This window comes from Bactrocera tryoni, chromosome 3, assembly GCF_016617805.1.
Source record: "Bactrocera tryoni isolate S06 chromosome 3, CSIRO_BtryS06_freeze2, whole genome shotgun sequence".
Taxonomy (NCBI): domain Eukaryota; kingdom Metazoa; phylum Arthropoda; class Insecta; order Diptera; family Tephritidae; genus Bactrocera; species Bactrocera tryoni.
Window position 1 is genome coordinate 39,723,281 of NC_052501.1, and position 20,152 is coordinate 39,743,432.

General features: G+C 35.3%; 2 protein-coding genes across 3 annotated transcripts; both read left to right on the forward strand.

Annotated features, from left to right (window-relative positions):
* Positions 1–1,732: 1,732 nt before the first annotated feature.
* Positions 1,733–19,600, forward strand: LOC120771437 (endocuticle structural protein SgAbd-6-like). 2 transcript variants are annotated; one of them, XM_040099440.1, is made up of 2 exons: positions 1,733–1,797; positions 18,899–19,600. In XM_040099440.1, the coding sequence occupies exons 1-2, from the start codon at positions 1,747–1,749 to the stop codon at positions 19,292–19,294; spliced, it is 447 nt and encodes a 148-aa protein (XP_039955374.1). In that variant the 5' UTR covers positions 1,733–1,746; the 3' UTR covers positions 19,295–19,600. The 2 variants fall into 2 exon arrangements, with proteins under 2 accessions (XP_039955374.1, XP_039955375.1); XM_040099441.1 differs by lacking the exon at positions 1,733–1,797 and adding an exon at positions 16,596–16,666.
* On the forward strand, positions 1,936–2,503 carry LOC120771438 (glycine-rich cell wall structural protein-like). The gene has a single exon (XM_040099442.1). The coding sequence runs from the start codon at positions 2,007–2,009 to the stop codon at positions 2,403–2,405; it is 399 nt and encodes a 132-aa protein (XP_039955376.1). The 5' UTR covers positions 1,936–2,006; the 3' UTR covers positions 2,406–2,503.
* Positions 19,601–20,152: the final 552 nt, after the last annotated feature.

A 20,152-nucleotide genomic window follows, 5' to 3' on the forward strand; every position in this document is an offset into this window, starting at 1 on the left:
AAGAGCTTAGTTAGAAAATACATAACATTTTTTCTACTCTTGACCTTGTTGACATCCTAAAGTCAATTTGCATTAAGTTAGGTTAGGTTGTACTGGCCGGCATGCGATACATAGACTTGCTGGACCTCGGAAATACTAGATTAAGGTTCAGTTTATTAAACCTGAACTATTCGTCTTACAGTTCTGCAGTCTTTTCGGCCTTGAGTAAAAGGCATGCGGTTTACTCTTGGCCCAGGGGCTGGCTGGCGCTTTTGCACATAATTTTGGCGATCCTGCATGTCCTTAAGGCATTTAATCTCGCCCTGATCCATCTGCCAGCTATTTTGGAACAGAAGCTCATTAGCTAAAAGTGACTATAGGAGTAGGGACAGTACACCGCACTGAGAAGTTCCTGTTTGAACTATTCTGAGCAACCTGGCTTCGTTGCATTCCGCATGAACAAATGCCATTGACTGAACTAGTTTTGAATTTCTAGAGCGTCGTATTATTCTCGGGTCTTCAGGAAGGTAGAGCCACTCTCTCTCTATATAAATTGAAAGCTTTGCGGTTTGGAAAATAGAACATCCTTCCGGAATATCAAAATTATTGCTTAGTAATTATTGCTTAAATGATCTAAGTCTAAGTACAACCATAGTACATGTTTTCGGCAAACCTTAATACAATCCATGCAGTTACTTTGTTTTTACGAGAACAATTTATCCATCGCGGGTTTTATAATTCATATCTGTGAGATATCATTCAAATTTCCGACGAACTGGGATCACATTTTCAGTGGCGTAGCTACAACTTCGGGCGCCCGGGGCCAAGGATGTTCTGCCGACCCCCTTTATCTACCTACCTACAAGTTTCATGAGGTGGTTCGAACAAAAGTGAATTTTACAAAATATCTTCGATATTAAGTATATAAAATTTAGAAACCAGAAGCCACGCAAATTCTGGAGTTCCAAAATTCTCACAATACGGTTTTTGAGGAAATTGATAGTAAATTTACAAGACATCTTATTAAAAGCCATACAAAAAACCCATTTCCCCTATATCTTGTACACTTTTGACACAATTTGCAGGAATTTTTGCCCGAATTGAAGTTTTTAAATACCATTTTTGAAAATTTGGAGAAATAAAAGTATTTGTTAAATTCAAAGCATAGGGTAACTGTGAGTATGACACCTCGCGACGACAGAGTAAAATAAAGATACTGTTTTTTTTGTCACTCCTACGTCGTAATATGTCGCTCTCACAGCTTGCCCTATGCTTTTATGTGGATTTTCCGTCAACTTTTTAACAATAAAATGAAAATTATTTTGAGTGTAGTGATGTAGTAAAAATAATGGGATCTACCGCGGGCACAATTCACCTGACAATTTTATTTGAAAGCTGACGCATTACAAAAAAATTAAGCAAATCTACAGAAGAGCTCGTCAGCAATGACTTTCACAAAGTACCCTACACTTGAAACTGCCTACTACTTTTTTAAGTGTTGAACATCTCTTGCCCTAAAGCATATTGAGCAAAGAGGATTGCGAGATTTTATAAATATGTAAATTGTTTATTCATGTAATTGCGATTCAATATATTAAAACCGAGGTAATGAATAGATAAATAAATGAATAAACTATACTGCATTATTTAGAAAATTATTAGGTGTACAGTGCAAAGTTAACTTCTCAGCTAATATGCCGCCGTCACAATGCACTCCCCCAAGAGTAAGACTGTATGCATTATGTAAATATGCGAGAGTGTGTATAGATGGATGCGCAAGTGCATTTTTATTGTATTTTAGTAAACAATTTTACATCGGTGAGTAAAAATTACCCACAAAAACACATAAATATATACGAACATAATTCAAACAACGACCCGCCAGCCACCTGGGCTCAGAAGCCTACCGCAGTATAAAAGCGCTGGTCAGTCCTGTGCAAGAAATGCAGTAGAAATTCGGACTTCTAACCGAACAGAACACAAGGGTCGTGTCATCACAAAAAAAAAAACTAAAGAACTCTGACAAAATGCGCTTTTGCATTATATTCGCACTCATCGTAGCGATCTACGCCGACGCCGATAAAGCGTCCGAGCAATCGATGGTTGCAGCTGTGAAGGCACTACCCACTGAAGAGCAAAGGGCTGTCGCTGGCGCTGAGGTGCAGCCCAACAGCTTGCTGGAGGATGTGGATGCCGGCGGTGAGCATGCGGAAGAAGCCGAGCGTGCAGCGCGTAGTTTCGGCTGGGGCGGTTACGGTGGATATGGTGGATTTGGCGGTTTCGGCGGCTACGGCTACAAGCGTTGGGGTGGCTACGGCGGCTACGGGGGCCACCGAGGCTATGGTGGTTATGGATACCGCCCGCACTATGCTGTTGTTTATCGGCAACCTTATTACCATGGTTATGGTCACAAATATTGGGGTTGAGTGCGGATTTGTAAAAATATTAAAATGTGATTTAATACGATTATAGGATCTACTAAGAAGTAAAATAAATTAATTTTAAATAACAACTTAGTAATGCAGTTTTATGTGTGTTTCGTGTGTGAAACTGTGCGCTTGCTTATTGTCTGTAAAAATTCACAGCGATTTTAATAGGCGCTATAAACGAGCTGAGGCGATAATTGAGAAAGTGCTTGTCATCGATTATTGCAGCTTGTGAAATTAATAAGATATATGATAGTAAATTAATTTGAATTCTGATCAGCAGATCTTTTGATGCACCGTGTTCGTGTTTTTGTAGGCCTTTTTAAGAAACACCTAATAAAATGAAATAAATCGCTTCACGGTAGTTAATATTTATGGCCTGCGATACGGACACGCCTAATAGAAATGTAGAAATTACTCAGGAATTCAAGGTGATGCTGATTTTACTTGAATATATTAATGTATTGTCAACAGAATTATTTACAGAGAAGGTGGCATATGTGGATTAAAGTCGGCCAATCAAATTATACACTCATGTCTTATTAGGCTACTTGCACGAGTATAGCAGCCTTAATACAAACGAGTAACAAAATAACTTTGTACGTGAATACATATTAGCTATTATTCACAGGCAACGCCATTTCTGTTTAAAATTTTGCGAGTTTTGGAGTTTAAAATGGCTGAGTACTTTTAAAGAAAATATGTACCCTTTATACACTCCGTTTCATCAGGTTAGCACACCTAGAGACAAATAGTTTTGATATTTTCTATCGAAACTAAAGAAACTATTATTGTAAAATTATAAGCAATTATAAACGAATAAATTTTCTACTAATCGATTTTGCAATAAAATTTAAGGAACTTAATTACCAAGCACTTTCAATACCTTTAACTAAATAATTTTTAGAGGAAGAATGTCGCCAAGGTCCTTACATATTTTTTATTATGTGAATGCCATGAGAGTAAGGCGATCAGTGCACTTAACCTATTTTTTTAGTTTTCGGTAGGTTTTTTACGCGTTTGTATTCAAAAATTATAGTACCACATTTTAAAACGTTGTGCAGCTCTCACGACTAGGTAGATGTCCCAACTGATGTTCCTCCTTCCGAAGATCATGGAAATAGTAATTGTATTTATCAAACCCTTACAAATAAAATTTATTTTCAACTGAAAAGACAACATAGATCCAATCAGATTTTCAGGCCTTGTGTTCCAGTGGAAAACGTGATTGTGTTTCTTTTCGAGCATAGTTAGGTTGTGGTTTTCTTCTTTAGTTTTAATACTTTCATTTTATTATAGTAAATAAGCTCATTTTGGCATCAGCATTTTTTTGCTCTTGACGGTCGATGCGTGAAAGTTGAAGTTCTCTAAATTGCTGTCTTGTCAAAATCGGTAATATCTTGAATAACTGTATTTGTTATTTCGACCACATTTCGACTTATTACGTAAGAAATAAAAATGCTGTGTTAGTTTTTTTATTTCTGCCGATTTTTTTATATTTTAGTCATTATTAGCTGTAAATTTAGATAAGCTTCGGTTATTGCCTTCTCCTTAGTCAGCGATACTCCTTATCCATATTAAAGGGCACTTGAGTAATAGAAAAAAAAATTGTTATTGGCACCACGTATTCAAACTCCGAAGATGAATGCAAGACAAATTGCCTATGCTAATCTGACGACGCAAAAATAATTACACTTTTGGACCGAAAAGAACAGATAATGGTAAAAATCATATAATCGATCATCCTTATCGCATGTTCAGACAAAAATTAGAATATTATATATGTAGTGTAACAATAAAGTAGCTGCAAGTTAAAAGCAAAAACGATGACGCGCCGGTAGTTTCTTTAGTTTCGAAGTCTCCAATTGAATAATTTTCTAAAATCGTTGTACTGTATTGTTCTTATTATCCCTTAAGACCGGCAATTGTACAAGTTAATACAGCCTCTCTAAAATTATTTTTTACCTGTCCATATATTTGCCTATCTATGTAAACTATATGCAGTTATTATTGTTTTATTTTTTTCAATATTTTATTCCATATATGAGATATAATGGGTTGTCAAAAACGTCTTGCGGTATTTTTATTGAATTTTTTTTTTTATTGAAATTGAAATGAATTTTTGATGACTCATGCCCAGCTCTTGACCGATGCTACGGCTGCTACCATGCCGGTCTCTTTCGACCAATTCAGGAGCGTGCACATCTTCGACCACCTCTACACCAGAACGAAAACGTTGAAATCATCGTTGTGCGGTGGAAATGGAAACGGTATCGGGTCCATAAACTGTACAAATTTTATTGGCGGCTTAAAATGCATTTTTGCCTTTATCGTAGTAGTACTGTAAAATGTGCCATATTTTCTCTTTATTTTGCTCCATGTTTGCGACGGTATAACTCACGACAATCAATCAAACACGTGTTAGCGCGTGAAATGAGCTTTCCAAAAAGGTATAGCATGACCCGATGGGACGAATAAAACTATAACTACGCGCTTTCAGTGCCAACTAGCGAAAATACCGCAATACTTTTTTGACAACCTATTGTTAAATATCCTGTGGTTTAGTGACTACGTTGAACTATACTTAGTGTCACTCGGAATCAAAAAGGCGTAATATTCTTACATACATGTATGTATGTATATTGTTCTACATTGATATAAACATGTATCGCCTATATGGATTGCCTTCCTTCTAGTTGACTTTACTGCGGTTTCTCATAAGAGGTGCATACATAAATAGGCATATACTTGCATATATAGTATATCGGTATTATAGAATTCAAAAATCTTGGCAACCTATAATTTCAAAACACCCTAAAGTGAGAAGGTGTATCATGTACGATAAATAAATATACAGAAATCTCGAATGATGCACAAAGCTCTGCCACAGATCAATTATTTTAATTTATTTTCCCTATTATTAAATTTAGTTGGAGACTTGCTTTGAGAAGCAAAGAGAAATAAAACCTTTAATTATACTTTTAAGGGCTCTTGCCGTCTGGCACTTCAACTCAAGCATTATTAATAATTCACGTAAATGTCGAGTTCGTTGATCTGAGAAAACACGACTTAATTATTTTAAAAAATTTCAAGTCAATTCGTTTTTAGAAAAACGTTAGTAAGGTGTAAGTTAAATCCTCCTGTTTTTATAGAAATGTTCTTTGCATTTTTTATAGCAATGATACATATATGTATATATGTATATTCTCTGATATTTTATATGTGTGCAGACTTTTGGGATTGTAAAATATTTACATAAATTCTATTTAGAAATGCTTTCAATGCTCATTCAATCTGTTTTATAACTTCCATATTATAATATAAATTAAATACATACTATATATGTATGTATACAGTGACTCACACGTCTAACCGGATGCGTGCATTGCCAATGATGGCACCATCCAACCATAAAGTAAAAATCTTAAAAATAATACATTTGATACCTCAAAATAAAGGAAAAATATTCTATTTTATTTTTAGAAACTTAAAAGTAATAATAAATTAATTCACAGCGTAAACTTAAAGAAATAACTATGAACATACAAAACTCGTCCTACACAACTAACCGGATTTTTTAAAAAGCTAATGATTACAAATATGTATATCGTATCATATCCTTTTGCAGATAAAACTGCTTCTAGTCGCCTTGGTATAGAGGCGACAAGCGTTCCAAGCCTCCAAAATAGCCGTTTTGAGCCCAGCAACATTGGAATACTGTCTGTGGTACACTTTTCGACTGACTTCTTGCCATACGTGGTCAATAACGTACAGTTCTGGGGTTGGGCAGGCGTATCCAGTACACGTATATTAACCAAGTACGATCAATCTCCGATTTGTGCTTCGGATCGTTGCCTTGGTGAAATATAAAATTGGCTTTAATTCCCAATGTGACACATGACACTGCTTTACATTTTCCTTTAAAATGTCGACATATTGGAAACGATCCTTGCACAAAATGCAGGTTGCCAGTTCCTTTAGCCAATATACATCCTCAAACCATTACAGACCCACCATCGTGCTTAAGTGTTACCCTAGTATGTTTTGCCTAGTATATACCAAAAATTATTCCTATAGAACTCCTATTGCATTAAAATCTAATTTTTTAGTTCTATTAGCTGATAATAGAAAAAGTGTTAAACACTACATAAGTATACAGTTTTAAAGTTGCGGTATTTCCAGTTTTAAGGGGTGGGGTAAGGTTTGTTTCGTCGAAAAAAGACCTTTCTTCGTGAATATTAATTATTGCTGTAGGTTTATTTTACTTATTATTATATGAAAGTACAACATTTGAAGGATACTTTAAAATTACTTAGAAATTCAAATTTTTGGAAAAATTCGACGACATTCGAGAGCTATATATGTATACGTAGAATATTTGTACAAAATTTCAAAACGATCGATGCAATAGTTTTTTCTGTAGGCTGATCACCGACTTTAAAAATGACATATTTGGGAAAATCGATTCAAAGTTTTGTACACTCAGCGCAGGTAGTTCGAGGTATCGTTATTCAACCTGCTGTAACTTCGTTAGTTTTTCTCCGAACGACCTAAAACTTTAACACAATATTCTTGAGATGTTGATGGTTCAGAAAAAAAAAAATAAAAAAAAAATGGAAAAAAAAGTTGTCAAACCTTACCCCCTCCCTTAATAGATCAACTGATAAGTTGATAATTAAAAATTTGGCAAATCTGTTCTCCTCTTAACGGTTACGTTCACTGTAGAATTTAAAAAATAATTTGTTTTCGCTAGTTTCATTGTAGCCAGGCCATTTTTTTGAAGACTTTAAGCGCATAGCTCAGCTATAGTTATGTACTCGTATATGTAAATCTTTAAACGCATTTTTCTCAAAACTATTCTTTTTTCAATTGGTGAGGCAAATAACTTCGACAATTTTTATACGATCGAATTTAAATTTTGATATTATCTAGCAAATTGGATGTTGCATAGAAGTACGTAGGGAATTTACAATGATTCAAAACGTTTTCATAAAAATTTGGTTAGTTTTGCTTTTGAGCGACAAGTTATGACTGCTTCAATAAATTGGCTTAGCCAATAAAAAAGGTATAAGACATGTTTTTTAAAAAATAAATGGTCCTTTCGAAGTATTTTTCATATCAATAAAAGTATTGACACCAATGTGGAGCATCGATTGGTAAAAAATTATTGTAAAGTTAAAAAAATTCTTCTTTTACGAAAGCAAAGATAAAGTGATATGAAACTTTTTTTTTTCTCTCTCGCTATGCAGCTGGCAGCGGACCCTGATCTTTTTTCTGAGCTTGACACAAAACACAATCCGGGTCCCGTCAATCAGCAGTTAGTGAAAAAGGCGGGATGCCAGAAGAATATTGCTAAAAAGAACTGCCAAAATCAGTGAGTTGTTGAATTTCTGTAGAATTAGATGCAGGTAGTTTGTAAAATTATTTATATGTGGCCTGGTCTACGAAAAGGGAGCTAACGTGTGAAAACTAGTTTTCTGGGAAACAGCTGTTAAAAATAACAACTTTCATCTTGCATCTAAATCAACTAAAAAGTGAAAATTGATTTTTTGACACCTAAGCCCCCTTTCCGTAGACCAGGTCACATATATATGTGTGATATATGTAGGCCTACTGGGGAACCGAGCACTCAAAAATAATATCCATTTGCATACCTCAGAGGTAGTTTAAAAATTGCAGAATTCCCAAAAGCTATTTATAAAATGCCCAATCTAATGTTTTCCAGCACTTTTTGACAACTCTCTCTCGAATCAAAGAGTTTCGTATCATTTTATCTTTGGCGAAAGGTCATATGCGAAAGAGAAAAGCTTATGTCAGTTTAATCAGTGATAAAGTTAAAATTAATTTTTATGAAAATTTTTAGGAAAAAACTTACCGCCGACCTAAAGATAAAGAATTTTATCAAAATACACCACAACGGCAACTAAAAATTCGGGCGGCAACATAATGCTGTGGGCATATTTTTCCTTTTAAGATGTTGGTCCTTATTATACCCTGAACAGGGTATATTAAGTTTGGCACGAAGTTTGTAACACCCAGAAAGAAGCGTCGGGGACCCAATAAAGTATACATATAAATTATCAGTATGTATGTGGAGTTGAGTCGATTTAGCCATGTCCGTCTATCTGTCCGTCTGTCTGTATATACATATACGAACTAGTCTTTCAGTTTCTAAGATATCGCTTTGAAATTTTGTAAACGTCATTTTCTCTTCAAGAAGCTGCTCGTGTGTCGGAACTGCCGATTTCGGACCACTATAAGGATCGGAATCAAGTTCTTGTAGTGAAGACTTTCACATTTGATGATATATCTTCACGAAATTTGGTATGACTTACTGTTCATATAAAAATTGTAATATCGAAAGAAATTTTTCATATCGGCTCACTATAGCATATAGCTGTCATATAAATCGAACGATCGGAATCAAGTGCTTGTAGGGAAGACATTCACATTTGAAGTGTTATCTTCACGAAATTTTACAAGGATTACTGCTTAAGGTAATAATGTAATATCCGAAAAAATTGTTCAGATCGGATTACTATAGCATATAGCTTTTTTACAAACTGAACACATAGTTACTAAAATAAATGCACCTGTGAAGCTTCGGTTACGAAGTTACGTTTTTTCTTTTTTTGGATAAAGAACACTATGGCGGCCTTTGAGTACGGACATTTTGCAAACCGTTATGCTACTATGTATATGTAGTAGAAAACATGCCGCTGAGGTGGTGTTATCAACCAGATAACAACCCGAAACATACATCGATGTTGGCACCTCAGTTGTTCACAAATGCAAATGGGACCTGTATGCAATGGCCAAGTCAATGTCCCAACCTTAACCCGATTGAGAATTCGAGGAGTGACCTTAAGAGAAGATTGGCAGGCTTTTCATTTCACAATAAGAAGCAATTGCGGCGGAAAGCTAAAGAACTAAAAGATAACGGATAACTTTAATTTTTTGTTTTTATTTAGAAAAAAATATTTGCACCAACTATTTTGCATAATGCTTTTTCTTATTCACAAAAATTTTAGTTTTAATATTCGGGGCGGGTGCTTTCCGAAATATTTAGGTTAAATAAAGTAAAGCATAAATATTATATAACTGAAATAAAATTTGTTTTAATTGCATATATTGCCAAGTGTATATAATATATCATATCATACATATCCACTCGTGGCCACGCAAACCTTACCACTATACTTTCTTAAGTTTTTTTCGGCCTTTTTCGTTCGTTCGGGATTTTCTTCAATTTTGTTTTTTTATGTATTTGGTAAGCATAAGTAAACTAAATTATATTATCTAATTATAACAATAGTTTTTAATTTATTACGTTTACCATCTACTAAACTTCGTGTTTCAATAAAAAAAAAAAAATTAAAAACACCATTAAATTCAATTATAGTGTAAATGAAATTAAATTAAAAAAATAAAAAATATAATTTTTTTATCGCATGTCAGTCTCTTACATTTCGAGCTCATTTTGTAAAGGTCACTTATTTTCAAATGATTTATCTATGTATGTATGTATATCTGAACATGTTTTGTTTTTAAATTCCAATACTTTTGATAAATAACAAGTCGTTAACTTATTTCTAAATAAAAAATTTCTATACCGCAAAAAGTAACACACAATACTTGAAAAATGAGGGGTAAGGTTTGCGTGGCCACGAGTGTATAAGTATTTTAATTTTAATATATGTATAGTACATACACACATATGTATGTATATGTACATATCTGAAAAAATCTAACTTTCATATTTCTATTTGCACAACTTAATATCTGTCCGCTAAATTGCAGCTAATAAATTAATAATGTGTTTCGCTTAGCGATTATCCATACATAAATCAGTTAACATTAGCTTACTGCTCACGCCCCACAGTAAGCCATAAAAAAAGGAAAAAAAAAACGACGAAAGAAACCAAAAAAAATGCAAACAGATAATAGTTTAAAAATCAACAAGCAAATTTGTACAAATATTTTAATCTTCAGTGACAAATTGTGCAGCATTTTAAATGCAAAGCTTCTGATTGGCTGTCTATATGTACATATGTTTGTAAATAAATTTATATATTTATACTGGCATAGTTAGTTACATAATTATTGCCGTAGCAGCAAAGGCGTCGTGAGAGATGAAGTGCGCTGAGGAGCCAGCAGCTACTGGAGTTTCGAAAGTGTTCACACATAGTTAAAAGTATATATTATATACCATACATACATATATACATGTATTAACTCCACAACTATAGTTTTTCCAGCGCTTCGTTCTATGCAACAATAATCAAGAATTTGTGGGATTGGTTGAGCCACACAAGCATCGCTATTACTTGCACATAAGTAGTAGCTTCTTCACATAACTGTCAAAACTGCACACACATAATCATAAATATTCATAAAATGCATAACTAAATAAAGTAATATCTTTATACATATATGTACATATGTAAACGCTCGATCGGATGTATGCGATTATCGAATTCATTTGCCGTTCATAGTGTTACGCTCTTCGGCTTCAGGCGGCTTTTATTGGTGCAATTTGTTATAGCAACAATAATAACAATAGTTGGAGGCGATTACGGATACAACAAATGCAATAAATTCTATTGGCAGGTTTTGGGAGTGCGCCTCGCACATTTGCGGTTTTATATATACATAAATATAAATTATACGAGTATATGTAAATATGGTATATGCATAATGCATGAGGAATGCGTACTGTGTTCTAGCACTCGAGATGAGAGGTTGGTTTCACCCACGGCGATGATTGGTCCGAGCGCGCTTGTTAATGACAATAATTATTTAAGTGATTAATCTTTTTAATTGTTTGATCGAGAAAGCATGAATTAAAATTATTCAATTGATTAATGGTTTGATCGGAATTGTTGTGACTTTAATAGGGAGTTTATCGATAGAGCAAAAAACGGTTTCAAATTACAGAAGTACATAAATTATAGGTTTTACGCTCGGTGGTTGCTCTTTTTTGTTTTTTACTTTTTTCATGTAGTTGTTACTTTATATAAATCCTGTTAGCAATTATCACTTCTCTAAATTAAGTTATTGAAGAATACATAGTGATTGGTTGTAGACTAAAAACTGTTTGGCTATATTTAGCCCTTTGACGTTTTTGTTCCGAAATAATAATAAATTCTACAAGTATTATGTGTAGAAACGGAAGTGCAGGTGACCTTCAAAAATTAGTTTTATGGTTATTGGTGAGCTACCGGATGTTATATGATTTTTATATGAGGGCTGGATCAAGTTTTCGCCCAATTTTATTCATTTTAGGCACGGAGATGCACTGATATGTGTAAATCTCTCTCTCTTATTTTCATTGAGATACCTCTTATATTGACCGATATCAAGTATCAAGTCATCGGAAGTTCCAAAATCGTTTTGTTAGGTATATGGAAGCTATAAGAAGTATTGACCCTATTCAACCCACTTTTTACACGCGGACATACCATTGGTAGGATTACGTCTGAATTTTAAAAATATATCTCACATGTTCATCGATATTTGCGGGAAAAATTCAAGGGCTCAAATATTCGGTACCTGGGGGCAAAGTTTTATCCCGTTATAAACGTGGCAATTATCTCTATCTCTATCGCATTTAAGTAGTTTTTAACTGTTTCGTTATATGGGAAGTCGATGAGATTATCTTCCGATTTCATTCATTTTTACAGTGTGGGTAGAAGTGCTTAAGAGATTTGTCCTGAGTGAATTTTGTTATTATTCAAAGTCAGCATAAGTGGTTTAGAAAATATGTCCGTTAAAGCAATTAAAGGACGGGCCACGTCCATTTCTTTAAAGTGCACTTGCTATTTACTATGATCCCTTGTGCCAAATTGGAGCTTAGTTAGTTGTAGTACTTTATAGGTTTTCGCTTAATGGCGTTTTGTGGGAGGGGCAGTGGTCCGATAATATCCATCTACAAAACTGTCCTCCGTTTTTCGCCAAGAAACACGTGTAGTAAATTTACGATATCTCAATTGGTACTCAAATTACAGCTTGCACAGACAGACAGACGGACGGACGGACAGACAGACATAAGGCTACTCGTCTCATCAATCTGCCCATTTATATAGCATGTGTATAACCCTGGATCTATGTTTTAGGCGATACAAGCTACCGGTGGGTGAACAAAACCCTTTTATTCTATAGCAACATGCTGCAAGAGTATAAAAATCAATGATCAACATATTGACAATTAAACGTGTGCGAAAAAGTTGATAAATTAGCCAAAAAATGCTCTGCAGAAGGCTTGTCCTGTGGACTCGTTTTCTGAAATTACGTGATTATTGTGACTTACCTGGTAGGTTAGATTAGGTGAGGTTTGATAGCTGATCAAAGATTGCACGTAGATTACTTTTTGCGAAGTCATGGAGAAGAAGAATTTCTGTTCGAACTTCTTTGCAAGTGTGGTCTTTTTCCCTCTATCACATAAAGACTCCATAGAACATAATGGGTTTGACGATGCCCTTTTTGTTTTCTCTTCGATATTCGGCATCCAAGAAAGCTTTCTATCCAGGATAAGCCGTAAATATTTCACTGTATGCAGACACATGTCTCCCATTTGCGGCAACGGTGTCACCGGCATCTTAAATCTTCTAGTAATTACTAAAACCAGATCGGTTTTACGTGGTTGATAACGAGATCACTTCCGACTGCCCAATTGTTACGACGCTGAAATACACCTGCGTCAACTCGTAGACGGTACTCAGGAGCTATAAGTGCAACATCATCTGTGTAGGCAATCACCCGTCAGCCACAATCCTCAAGTTTTTTAAGCTGGTACTTAACGACCAGTATCCATAGAAGAGGAGATAGAATTCAACCTTGGTTTCTTTCTTCGAGCGCGTTGTCCCATTCGGTTTCAATCGCTTTGTCGCACTGAAGACTGAGAATGAGGTGTTTGAGGTTTGATTCAACTGCTTCTGGCAGGACGTTACCGAAAGCTCCCTTAATATTAAGTAAGGTTCCAGCGAATTCTTTAACCATAATGGCTTCCTTAAGCCATGACACGACAGTATGCAGGGCAGTATACATAATAAGCATGTTGACCTTCTGAAATTTAGTCCTTTGGAATGCTCTTCTTTATGTACTAATCTATGTGAAGTACATACATCTTCAGAGCATTCGAAGTGTATCTTCACTGCTTAGGGCCCACTTCTCATTTGCGTCCTTAAAATAACACGGCGAGGTGGGGTTCTTCGCGAGAATACGCCTGAACCTAGAGGAGACATGACAACCCTCCACTTTTTCGCAGAAGCTTTTCCATGAGGAACTCTTTGCCTTTCTTAACTCGGACTTGTATATTGCAAATCCAAGTCGTCATTTCACCCACTCCTACGGGCCTTGTTGAATAAATGTCTGCAGAATGTTCAGATTTCCGAGAGTTCTATAGTCCACCAGAGAGGTTTCCCTCTGCTCTTCGTTGTTTTCAGTGGGCAGAAGCTCTCCAGTGTAATTTTACACGCCAAACTGAAGACTTCGACGCAACCGCTCTTCGTGTCGGTGGTGTTCAATGAGTTTACCCTTCGCACGAGTGGGAGAGTTTGTCGGAGCCTATTGCGGAGAGTAGATAAAACTCCATTTAAATCTAGTAAAAAATGTTAACTTCGGTTGCACCGAAAAATTATGCCTCAAAAATCATATGAATAAGTTTCAACACAGTAATTTCTTTTTCGGTTAGTTTGTATAGCAGCTATATGCTATAGTCATCCGATTTGAACAATTTATTCGGAAATTGTACAAAATTTTGTAAAATAAAAAAGTTTTGATCGCTAGTTATTCTGAATGCAATAGACAGAGACAGATAGAGATAGAGAAACAATAGTACTTAGCTAAATCGACTCAGCTCACCACGCTGATGATTTATATATTACATATGTACATAAAAGTATATATTAGCTTATAAGGTCTCCCTCGTTTCTTCTTAGGTGTTAGAAACTTTGTGGCTAACTTTATATACCTTAATAAGGGTAAAAATATATCACTAATGCTTTTACATTGCTGTTTCTTTTAAAGCTATACATATTTTCATTACAGGTGGCAGATATAAATACTCGCAACTCACCCCAAATATACTATAACCATATAAGATTTTCGCTACTACTAAGAAACTATCTGAGTTCTTATGAACCAACTTCCGTAATAGAACGATCCAAGCAACTGAATATTTAGTAACCAAAAATATATATGTATTAGTAACAAGGTTTAACGTCTTGACTATTCAGTCCACACTTTTTATTACAAATAACCTTCCTGGTCGCAGTTGTGACAGACTTTAACTTGCAAGTGGAATAGCTAAATAATAGCATTCTCATATCAACACGTTACAACCAAAGTTTCCTTAAAAAAAGTTAAAAATTTATTATAACATTGTTTTATGATCACTTTAGACAAAGAAACAAAATTCTTTCCATTCCACCCGCATTAAATTCCTTCTCGCATTACATAACACACCCAATTCTAATAGCGACAGTAATCAATTTGCGTTGACAATAAAAACTTGACGCTTCCTGCAACGTAATGTTTCGCTTGTCTCAGAGGCGGCATTTATCGCCACATCTCCACGACAAAGGTCTGCAAAAAATCTTGGCAAAAGCACAAAACTAAACTAAATATTTTGAAAAAGCGCGACAATAGAGCTAAGCTCTGCACCGCTTGTCAAGTTGATGAAATCGCGGCGCACGCTTCGCCTTGGCCATAACCGCGCCAAAAGATCGCACTTAACGATCAGCCAAAAATTAGCAAACTTCACACGTAACCACAACAAAGACGCGCATTATGCGAAACACATCAATCGCAGATAAATCTCATGGCGCACAAATGCCCAGATGTTGTGGCATGTCGTCGCGGAAATAATAGCAGCAGAAGATCAAGATGAGCGCGCAATTATCGCCGACAATCGACAGTCGCAGTGACAATATGTATGTTAGGAGCGCCCTTAAACGTAAGAAGAAATTTTTTTCGTCGGATTTGCTGCCTCCTTAAAATTATGTCTTCAGGAGATAGTGCGATCCCTCTAGACCTAATCGGAAACTCAATTTATGTGTGCTTTTCGAACATAGTAGTTGTTTTTATATCCAGAGTAGGGCATAAAAGATCAACATGAAGGACTGAGTCGATTTAGCCATGTCCCTCTGTCCTCCTGTCTGTCTGTGTGGCTGTATATAAGTATACGATCTAATCTCTCAGTTTTTAAGATACCTATCTAAAATTTGCACGCGTGTTATTTCGCTACAAGAAGCTGCTAATTCGTCGAAACCACAGATATCGCACCACTATAGCATATAACTGCCATACAAACTGACGGATCGAAATCCAGTTATTGTTGTGAAGCCGCTGTTTTTTTTTTATTTTTTCACTTCTGCGGATGACCCTAATGTAATCAAAACTTGTATGGCTGCGTTCAGTGTTGCCGAACGTGTCGTGGCGCTCCATTGGACACACATATCCACAAATCTTTACACACGTGCGATCTTAAAAGCACGGCTAATTTGTTAATACACCCTGTTGTTGTTGCTGTAATTGTATGTGAACATGTTTTACAAGAATTTCATTTGACTTTTTGGGTGAGAAGCGTGCAATTACGGCGAGACAAGAAAAGTCGCACCTTTGCTCTTCAGCCGGCATCTTTCTCCATTTCTTTCCGCTAACGAAAAAGCAAACTCGCTACGTACAGTGAGTACAATTGTCCACCATTCACAGAGTAAGTTATGTTGTGGTCTTTAATTATTTAACCCTGACATTTAAAAATGTGCAAACACCAAAAACACACACATGCAAACGTTTATAGACTGTCTCAGATCCATGCAAAGTGTTAAATGATTTTTTCATACATTTGTTTCTGTTTAATTTTTGTTGCTTTTTTATGGTTTCAGCGTACATATATGGCCTTTTTCTTCTAATTTTACAGTTAGCGCTCTCCAAAGCCACATTCATGCCGGCTCTGAGCAGCGTAGCGTATAGCATAGCAACACGGACAGTGCCGTTGGTTGGGGCGCAAGCGGGCGAGGCGTCTGAGTTTTTGGCTTTAAAAATCTGAAATAAAAAACAGGATGTGAAACATGTTTGGCATATTTAAATAATTTCATGCAATTTTATAAAATTAGTATAAAAGCCTGTCGCTTCGAGCCAGTTGCTAACATTATTGGTTTTGGGTTCATCACAGTTTTTTCTATTTCGCACTCCCGCTTTTGTTTCACATTTTAAGTTCTTTCTTACCCGAAAAAACAACGCGCAAAATGGTTAAAGTTGTAAGTTTCAAAGGAAGAATTACAGATTAGCCGGAAGTGATTGTGCCACTGTACTTGTAATAGTGAAAATTCGTTTGTAAAACCGATTATCCAATATTGAAAAGTGATCTAGTGAAAATTTTTGAAAAAAAGAGAGCAAGAAATGGCTATTCTAAGAACTTTGCCTATTTTAAATGATACAATGAAGTCGTGATCTAATGTACAAATGTACAAAATACACTGCGTCGAACAAAAATTTGAAATCACATTACATTCGTAGTAATCATAGAAGCTTGTGTATAATTATTTTTTATAGTATAAAGATCGAACACTTTTTGCAAAATTAGCTTGTCTTTTTTAATATTTCAATTATGGAGAATAGAACACGTGTACGGCATAACTAAAGATTACTACAGAAAAACAATCCAGAAGCATTCCAGTTCATTATTCGAAAAAGGCTCTTATTCTTCTAGACTTGTACATGTTTATAGATAAATTACTTTGCCAAGCTTTTAAAGTATTATTATTTTAAATTTTTAATTAGAAATAAAAGGGAATGAAGTAATTGTACGCTATTCTATAAGAAGAAAAAACCGGTTTTCGAATAGAAGTTAACATGCTTCAGAAAGCTTTCGCTCTCAATTACAGAGCTTTTAGCTTTATGATGATCTTCTAGGTAGATAAATGGTCTCTACACTATGTACCTTATGTACTGTAGTGGAAAGAAAAGAAGAAAGGCGGTTTTGCAGACTTCACGTGTCTGAGAATTACTTTTAGAATTTTCCTTCGATTTCCTCAAACCACAAACCCTTCGAAATTATATATTTTATGCGACTACTTAAATTTTGTTGCATTTCAGTGTGTTCTGTAGATTATATATTATATATTATGGATATATTATATCATAGGGGATTTTCAGTGATTTTAAAGAGTATTTTTTATACTACACCATTAAGGATCTCACTTGTTTGTTGAAAAAATAAAATTTAATCTATTGTCACATATTTACCGTCAGAACTACTTTAGTTCTAGACATTAAATTTCTCAAGCGTGTGCAAGCGATCGTTATACTTAGTGCAGAGCTTTCTAGCGAGAAGTATTACAAAACACAAAAGATTCCATACAAGAACTTGATTTTAATAGCAGTTATTTGCTAGAGTGGTTCGAGCTGAACTATTTCTTCGAAAAGTGTACCGTTACTTTGGATAGTAATCTGTGTAGAATTTCGTGAAGATATCTTGTCAAATTAAAAAGATTTCATTGAAAAAACTTGAGTTTGATTGGTCGATTTGTATGGCATCTACTATATCAGAACAGCATCTCGAAACTGAGGGATTAGTTCGCTTATATACAGTCAGACATGGATAGATAGAAAATAATTTAGGCTTTGCATTGCGACCTATGGTCTATTGTGCCCTCTCCTATATCACATACATATGCTCACAAAGGTCCAGCACTCTAGGAGCGTGATGGGCGCGACTGAGGTGATGTGATCCACAGTCAAACCTGGTTAAGCTAGAGTTCAAGGGAGCTCAATCTCATTCTCGCTTATAGAGGTTTCTCGCTAACCCGAGTGCGATAAAATAATAAAGTTATTTAGTTCAACGTAATGGAATAGGCAAAATATTGACTAGAAAACAATACAAAAACAATTGCAGGAATTTTCACGAAAGTTAAGAATGAGCCATAAAAGAGCAGATGTTAAATTTTGTAGTTTGTTTTGTCATTTGTTACTGTATGTGTGTATCTTTTATGTATGTATGTATTCTTATTGTAACTGTAGTTCCTCCTAAATAATATACATAAATAAATAAAGCTTGACTGTCGCTTATAGAGGTATAGATAAGTATTATTCTCACTTACGGAGGTCCATGAGGGAAAACCGACTCTCTCTTATAGAGGATTCTGTTTCTCGCTAATAGACGTTTTGGGAGCTTAAAATGACGGGTCCTGGCTCTCACTCTCACTTATAGAGTTTTTTTACTAATCCAGTTCTCACTTACCCAGGTTTGACTGTATATGATGTATACTCGTATATCTTAGAGGGTCTTTCTTATCTTCTGGGTATAACAAACTTCGTGGAAAACTTAACGTACCCTGTTTAGACAATTAAAATTGAAAGCGATTTGTTTTAATAGATTGTTCAAATAATTTTTTAGTATATTTTTTTTTCTTAATTATTTTTGATCTTACATATTACTTCTATAACACTGAACATTTTTCATTTAATAAACATATCCTCAACTCTTTCAGTTCGTTCTTTTCGCTTGTCTCGCCGTCGCTGCTGTCTCAGCTGCACCAACCGAAGAGCCAGAACGTGAGGTTGTAGCCATACTGAAATCCGAGATCAACAAGCGCGATGATGGTTCATACGATTTGCACTACGAAGGTGGTGATGGCACCATCCGCAAGGAGGCAGCCAGCGTAGTCGATGAAGGTACCGAAGATGAAGCACTCGAAGTTAAAGGCTCCTACAAATACATCAACTCCGAGGGTGAGGAAGTCGAGGTCTTCTACACTGCTGGCAAAAATGGTTTCGTGCCCTACGGTTCAATCATCAATCCAGAGATCTCAGCTGTAGCTGAAGCTGCCAAGGACTTGCCCAAGGAAGAGGTTGTAGAGCCAAAAAAGAAAACAGTCAGCGTTTAAGGAAACTGCTACCACAACAGAAATAATAATATTTACTAATGAAAAATGAAATTAGCGTATATGGAAAATTGTAAAGGGAGAAAGAAAGAGCGGGTGATGGTTCTATTAGTCAGTTAAGTGATATGGTATGAACGACAAGAATTGACACTTTCGGTTTAAGAGTTTCTTAGTATAAATTTATGTTACAATTTACAAATAAGTATGATCTATACTATATACTAAAGCGAAGAGTTAACAGTATATATGTACATATGTATATCTAAGCATTAGTTATGAGTATGTCCTCAAATTATATATATACTTCCAAACAGCGACACCCGAAGTAAAGATAAAAACTGAAAATGAAATGCCTTATGGATTTTTATTGACGGCGATTTTAGCTATCGCAAAATCTAGAGCGAATATTGAATATTAATGAGGCGGGTTGATAAATTCAGCACACAAAAGATTGCTTAAGTTGCATAACTAAAAGAAAGCTTGCATAACCACCGGTTTGATGAGGTGAAATGATCTACTATAAAATGAAACTCGTTCAACGGTAATTTGCATATAATTTGGGCGTTATCGCATTTCGATATCAGCCCCAGTCGCGTTGGACAGACAACTTTATTTAATCTGCTAAAATAAATAATTCTGATTTCTATTCTAATGGAAATGGGCAGTACTATTATTATTTCTAAAGTTTTTTCTTCTACAGTCTAAAAAATGTATGAAGATTTACACACGTATATACACACATATGTATGTACTGGGCTATTCACCTTTGAGCTTAGATAAGGTATGTGATTGGGAGTTAACAGAATGAGCCCATTGAATGTATAATGCATGCATAACATGTTTCAGGTACCGTTAGAGCTT